Below are 7,009 nucleotides of genomic sequence, written 5' to 3' on the forward strand. Positions count from 1 at the left end.
TGAATGACTGGAAATCCTGTCTTTGTAAACTTTCATTAAAATAAATAAATAAATAAAATGATGCTGCAGGCCACACCCTCCCTCGCGGGTTTTTCAATCTGACTAGGGGTGTGGGGTGTCTTGCCCTAACTAATCCCCTCACAGCTGACTGGCTGTGATCACATGGGATCACATCACAGGGGTGATGACCTCATCGCATTACTTCCATATGACATCGTTGCATAACTACGAGACCACTGAGGCTCCTGGCCCAGCCAAGTGGACATACATTTGGGGAAGTGCTGTTCAGTCAGTGAGCTCTGGTGGCTTAATGCTAAAGAATTGGGCTGCTGATGCAAAGGTATGCAGTTCAAATCCACCAGCTGCTCCATGAGAGAAAGATGAACAATCATCTCCCATGAGATTTGTGTTGTTATTATTACTGTGTGCCACTTCTGACTCATAGCGACCCTGTGTACGACAGCCCTAAACCCTGTTCTATCCCTCGCAATCTTACTGTCTCTAACACACCTATCCCCATTACCCCAGTCACTGAATCAATCTATCTCATCGAGGGTCTTCCTCTCCTGCGCTGTCCCTCCACCCTCCCAAGCATGACGTCCCTCTCCAAGCACTGATCCCACCTTGCAACATGTCCAAAGAATGTCAGAAGAAGTCTCAGAATCTTTACCTCCAAGGAGCAGCCTGGCTTCATCCTCTCTGGGACAAACTTGTTTGTTCTCTTAGCAGTCCATGGTTTTATTCAATACTCTTCTCCAGCACCACAGCTCAAAGGCATCAGTTCTCCTTCTATCATCCCTAGTTACTGCCCGTGAGATTTACTGCTTCCAAAAATCCGCTGGAGTGTCAGCTGTGGCTTGGTTCTGACATCTCAGTACAACAACAACAAGAGCATAATTTACCTCATTACTTTCTACCCTTTGGTCCCCACATCTTTACCCCCTGCAGAAACACTCCTGGCACATCATATCACCCCGAAGCCATTGTCATTGCTTTGATTCTGACTCATAGTGACCCTAGATTGGAGTAGAACTGCCCCATTAGCTTCTGAGGCTGTAACATATCAGGCTGCTCATCCATAGGTCATGGGTTCAAATCCTCCAGCAGCTCTGAGGAAGCCAGGCAGGTGGGCAGCCTCGTCTCATAAATGCAGATTTATAACCTTGGAAACCCAGTGGTGGGTCCCTGTGTCATCAGTAGGTTAAGTTTGGTTTGTTTTAATCGTCACAGAAATCATCTGTCACCTCTTTCTCCCGGTGGATTCGAACCACCAACCATTTGATTAGCTCAAGTAGTTAAGCCACTGTAACATCAGGGCACCTTATTTCAACCATTCACTTGTTTCATGAGGTATTGAGGACTGAGCTCAAATCCAGGACCTCCCTCTTGAGTTTTGGATCTCAGTGTCACCTCTCACCAGGGGCTCAGATTGAAGTGTGTTGAGTGGATTATTCAATTCTGTTGAGGTTTATTGTTCCATTTTCTGGAATGTTCTCCCTTCATTATGACGGGGGTCCTGTGAGGGAGGTGGTGCATGAAGCAACTCAGAACCTGGCCCTGGGTCACATAGGGAAGCCAAGAGGTGGATGAGGCTCAGAGAGGCACAGCTACTTCCCCAAAAACACACAGCAAGAGTGGGAGTCAGAGTCCGGCCAGGACATCGGAATCTCACAGTGTCCCATCCCCAGACAGAGCTGAGCTTTCTCTCAGTCCTGGACAATGATCTTGAAAACGGGGGTGGCTGGTGTAAGAGGCCAGGATCCTGCTGGAGAGACCCTCCCCTAAGTGACACGTCCCCCTCCCCTGCTTCCTGTCCCTTACAGATCGTGAGGATCAGTCTATTCTGTGCACGTGAGTAATCCCGGAGGACTTCCTGGGGGCAGAGGGCGCTGGGTGGGAGGACTTCCTGGAGGAGGACTCTGCAGCGTAGGAGGTGCTGGGTGAGTGTTAGGACTCCTTAGGGGAAGAGGGAAGCTGGCTGAGCAACAGAATTTCCTGGGAAAGAAGGAGGCTGGTTGAGTGGGAGGACTTCCTGGGGGAGGAGGGGGCTGGCTGGGTGGGAGGACTTCCTGGGGGAGGAGGGGGCTGGCTGGGTGGGAGGACTCCCTAGGGGAAGAGTGGTTTGGCTGAATGGGAGGACTCCCTGGGGGACAGGGGAGCTGGCTGCCCCATGGAAAGGGGGTCAGAGAAGGGATTGGGTGGGTCCAGGTCCCCCCCAGGGAGGACTCCATTAGGTAAGAAGATGTCCTGGTGGAGGAGGGAGCCAGTTGGATAGGAGGACTTACTGGGGAGAAGGGCGGATTGAGTGGGAAGATTCTCTGGGGGAGGAGGGGTTGGGTGGGTGGGAAGACTTCCTGGGGATGTAGGTGGTAGGACTTCTTGGAGGAGGAGGGAGTTGGATGCTCAGGTGGACTTCTTGGGGAGGAGGGACCAAGTGGGAGGACTCCCTGTGGGAGGAGCATGATGACTGGGTGGGAGGGAGGACTCCCTGGGGGGGAGGACTCCCTAGGGAAGGAGGGGCCTGGTTGAGTGGGAGGACTCCCTGGGGGAGCAGGGGGATGGCTGCATAGGAGGACTCCCTAGGGAAAGAAGGGGTTGGCTGAGTGGGAAGACTCCTTGGAGGAGGTGGGAGTTGGCTATGTGAGAGGATTCCCTGGGGGAGGAAGGGGCTGCCTGGGAGGGAGAACTGCTTAGAGGAGGTGGGGGCTGGACCAGGCTCTGGGACGAGCAGGTTTGGAGGGAGGCTTCACGCCTTTTCTTCCCCTTGTCTCCCTATAGCGGGGAGTCTGGAGCTGGGAAGACTGAAAACACCAAGAAGGTCATCCAGTACCTCGCCCACGTGGCGTCATCCCCGAAGGGCCGGAAGGAGCCGGGGGTCCCTGTGAGTGGAGTCTTCCCCGCCCTCAATTCCCTCTCTGCCCCCCCCCCACACCCCACCCCCGGCCCGTTGTCTTACCAATGCAGCAGCTGGACTTAGTCACACCTCCCTGGAACCCACGCTGCCACTGATCCTGGTCCTATTACACATGTGCAGCTTTGAGGCATCTCCAGGCCCTGCGCTGCACCTCTAATCCCTCAATCGCCTAGGGGCCCACGGTTTGGGACTCCCTCCTAGCCGCTTTTAAGCACCCTCTGTGTGCCGGGCATAGCGCTGGAAGCAGAGGTGAGGTGTGCAGAGGGTGAGGGCCTGTGTCAGCTTCTCTGGCCTGGCGTATTTTTTTTTAATTATTATTTGTGTGTGCCATCAAATCATATCTGACTGGTACCGGAGGAGATTGTCCCTCCTTCTCCAACAGAGCATCTGGTGGATTCGAACTGCGTACCTCTGCTATTACAGTGCAGCTTCTTGCCACTAGGCCACCAGAGCTCGCCTGGCCTGGCGTATTTTGTGTCTATAAGACAGAGCAGAACTGTCCCGGCAGGTTTCCGAGGCTACATTCTCTACCGAAGCAGCCTTCATAGCACGTTGCTGAAGCACTAAGCTACACTAACGAGGGGGTCAGCAGTTCAAACCCACAAGCCGCTCCACAGGAGAAATAAATAAATGCACCCACTGGCATCCAGTTGGTTCGAACTCATGGTGACCTGACTTTCCAAGGGAATAAACACTTACGGGAGGAGACTGTCCATTTTTGTCTGATGGAGTGGCTAGTGGTTTCAAACCAATGACATGTCAGTTGACAACTGTGCATTTTGTATTCCTGATTAAAAAAAAACAACCCATTGCTGTCGAGAGGATTCTGACTCACAGTGACCCCACTGAGCAGAGCAGAATCGCCCCATCAGATTAATCTTTATGGGACCACATTTTTCTCCGATGGGGCCGCTGATGGATTTGAACTACCAGCCTTTCAGCCAGGAGCCGGGCGCTTTGCCCCTATGCTACCAGGGCTCCTGTGCTTGCCTCTAGTGGGACCGTTATCCCTGGGCGCCTCCTCAGTGTCAGGCATGCTTTCAAGCACCTGCTGCCGCCTCAGTTTGTTTTCTAAACAGACGATGATTCGCTTGGATGATTTTAAGAAACAGGTGGTCGTCTGTGGGCGGGTGACTTGAGTCTGCGATGCAGCCCCTCCACAAACCTGCTTTCCCAGCCCCCTCTCCCTCCCACCCGCTCCCCACCCGGAACCCCAGTTCACCTCTGTCTGTCCACGTTCCATGTGCCGTGTCCTGGTCCGTGTCTCGTGTCCTGTGACTTCCTCAGACCTCCGCCAGCACCATGTCTTATGTGAGTAACAGGGAAACTTACCTGGAGTGTCCCCAAGCCCCCCAGTGTCTTCCTGGTGGACAGAGCTCAAGGCACATGCTGCATCTGCCAGGGACCCAGGCTGTTGTTTACGGTGGCGCCTGTGTGTACACAGCCAAGACCTACTGTGCTGTGTGTGGCCCTACTGTGTGCACCAGCTAGAACCAACTGCTGTTTATAGCAGAGCTGCTGTTTGCACAGCCTAGGTCCACTGCTGTGTAGGGTGGCCATGACCCAGGCCTGTACTTCCCTGTGTGGCCCTACTGTGTGCACAGCCTGGAATTACAGTGCCACGTGTAGTGGCCCTACTGTGTGCGCCAGCTAGAACCAACTGCTGGTTATGGCGGAAATGCTGTTGACACAGCCTAGGCCCACTACTGTGTGGGGTGGCCTTTCTGTATATACAGCCTACACGTGTACTGCCCTGTGTGGCCCCACTGTGTGCACAGCCTGGAATTACAGTACCATATGTAGTGATCCTACTGTGTGCCTGGATTTTTCACTTCCTTCTGTGGTATATTAATGCGTCCAGCCTAGAATTACACTCTGTGTGTGGTGGTCTGACTGTGTGCACAGCCTGGCTCCATAGTCCCGTTGACAGTGGCCATACTGTGCACCCAGCCTGCCATGGTAATGGTCTTACTGTGTGCGCAGTGGAAGCCTGGGCTTCCATTCCCTCTTGTGGTCTCACTGTGTGCACAGTGTAAACAACTGCTGGCTCTGTCACGCCCACTCTATGTACCCAGCTTGGACTTAACGCTGTTGTTTATGGCAGACCTACTGTGTGCACAGCCTGGAACCATTATTGCTGTTTTACTGTGTACTTGTGGCCTGTGCCCACCCTGTCATTTACAGTAGCCCTACTGTGTGTATGTACGCTGGCTCGCAGGAACAGCGTTAAACAAGCCAAATGAAAAAGCAAATGGTAAAAGCAAGTGAACATTTATTACTCACCTACTAAGTGCACAGAGACTGGGCTCACAGACTCTCTGTGTTCCCACAACCCAAAGACAACAGAACCATTTAGTACAGACCTACTAGGTGCCTGGGCCTAGCTCAGGCTCTGATAGCTCCCAGGGAATTGAGAGAAATGCACAGTGCCCTTGAGAACCTGCTTAGAGGGGCAGCGAGGGAGTTGCTGTTTGTACATCTGCTGTGTGTCGGGCCCCGTTCCCTGGAACCGAGGGGACAATGACATATATACTTGAGTGGCTGAATAAGGGTGGTAACCTAATTTATGACACAATCGAGTTCTGAGGACCTGCGTTTCTCACAGTCTTTTTTGGGGACATTTTACCACATTTAGTGCTGTAGCTTGTAATTTGAGAATAATGTTGTCATTCTCAGATGTAGCGTTTCTGACCTCCACGACACTTAGAAAGATACTGAGAGTCAAAGGTAATAGTAACGCGAGCTAACAAACAAAACAAAGCAACAACAACAAACCAGAACACAACGTATTCGACTTAGGTCAGAGCTGACTTATCAGCTGACCCTCCACCGAGTTTCTGGGGCTGTGAATCCCGGGAATGAGGCTGTCCATCTTTCTCCTGCAGAGAGGAGGGTGGATTTGAACTGCCCGACACACTGCCTTTAGGCTGACAGGGCATCTCTCTACAGACTAGGTCCCCAGAGGTCCTTATGATAATAATAGCATTGGCAATGGAAACTCATTATTATCAAGTTCCCGATTTCCTGTAATACACCTTTGGGCTTCCTAGCTTATTAGGGGAAAGGAGAGGATTTATTGAGCACCTCTTGTTATCAGTTAAATTGGATGCCATCTCTCCTCTGCCCGGAACTGACCTATGATCCTTGCCTTACTCGCGGTCAGACATTCCAGTTAGTTCCAGAGCATGTTCTCGGTGCTCTCAGAAGGCCAGACATGGTGCACTCCCTTCGCCCTTCCGTCTTGATGTGGTTTACCTCCTGAGAGTGTGAGGCCTGTCTTTACAAATCTGTGTCTGTTTTCCAGCACATACATAACTATAAAGTTAAAGGTCTTGTTTCTGGGGTGGCTTTTTACTCATGATGTTTTTAATAATGGGGTCACAGCTCTTGTTGAGGACTCTCTAGCTTGTTTTGTGTTTCCACTCGAAATATTTCTGGACGTTTCCTTGTATGGTCTCCCATTAGGTGCGTGGGGGAAGCCTCAGATGCAGGCAGGCGAGCACCTCAGCACACACAAGGGCCTGTCACAGTCAGAAACTGAGGCAGCTGCAAACACAGCGCACCCACCACCCCACCCCAGGGTAGATCGGCCTCAGGCAGTTGGAAACATGATGTGTGCCCCCCCCCTAGAGTAGACCCCCCCACACTTCAGCTCTCACTGATGCTCCGTCTCCCCACGCCCTAACAGGGCGAGTTAGAGCGGCAGCTTCTTCAAGCCAATCCCATCCTGGAGGCCTTTGGCAACGCGAAGACGGTCAAGAACGACAACTCTTCTCGATTTGTGAGTGCTGGCCGTGCAGAGCCCGGCAGACGTGGTCCTGAAACCCGGGCTGCACATAGAGGGGGTACATGGAGACGTGTGGGGCTGAGAGAGAGAAGGGGTCCGGGAATCCAGGCAGATGGATTCTCGAGTCTAAATGTAGGAGGAAGTCAGGGGTGCTGGAAGGGACTATTCCAGATCTGAACGTGGGGGAGGCGAAGGCTTCAGTGGGTCTGAGAGAGGAGGGCCTGAGGAGGAAACCGAAGACTGGGAACTCTTAAACTCAAGGGAGGCAGGGGTACAAAGGATGCTGGATCTGAGAGAGGAGACGTTTG

General features: G+C 52.5%; 1 protein-coding gene across 1 annotated transcript in view; it reads left to right on the forward strand.

The window, feature by feature from the left end:
* Positions 1–7,009, forward strand: part of MYH14 (myosin, heavy chain 14, non-muscle) — a 116,876-nt gene that overhangs the window by 19,179 nt on the left and 90,688 nt on the right. Inside the window, exons 3-6 of the mRNA XM_006897341.1 lie at positions 1,824–1,851; positions 2,779–2,881; positions 4,202–4,225; positions 6,603–6,695. Of these exons, the coding sequence (XP_006897403.1) occupies positions 1,824–1,851; positions 2,779–2,881; positions 4,202–4,225; positions 6,603–6,695 (248 nt within the window). The remainder of the gene's footprint in view (positions 1–1,823; positions 1,852–2,778; positions 2,882–4,201; positions 4,226–6,602; positions 6,696–7,009) is intronic.

This window comes from Elephantulus edwardii, unplaced genomic scaffold, assembly GCF_000299155.1.
Source record: "Elephantulus edwardii isolate Elephantulus edwardi_28Jun2011 unplaced genomic scaffold, EleEdw1.0 scaffold00208, whole genome shotgun sequence".
NCBI lineage: Eukaryota > Metazoa > Chordata > Mammalia > Macroscelidea > Macroscelididae > Elephantulus > Elephantulus edwardii.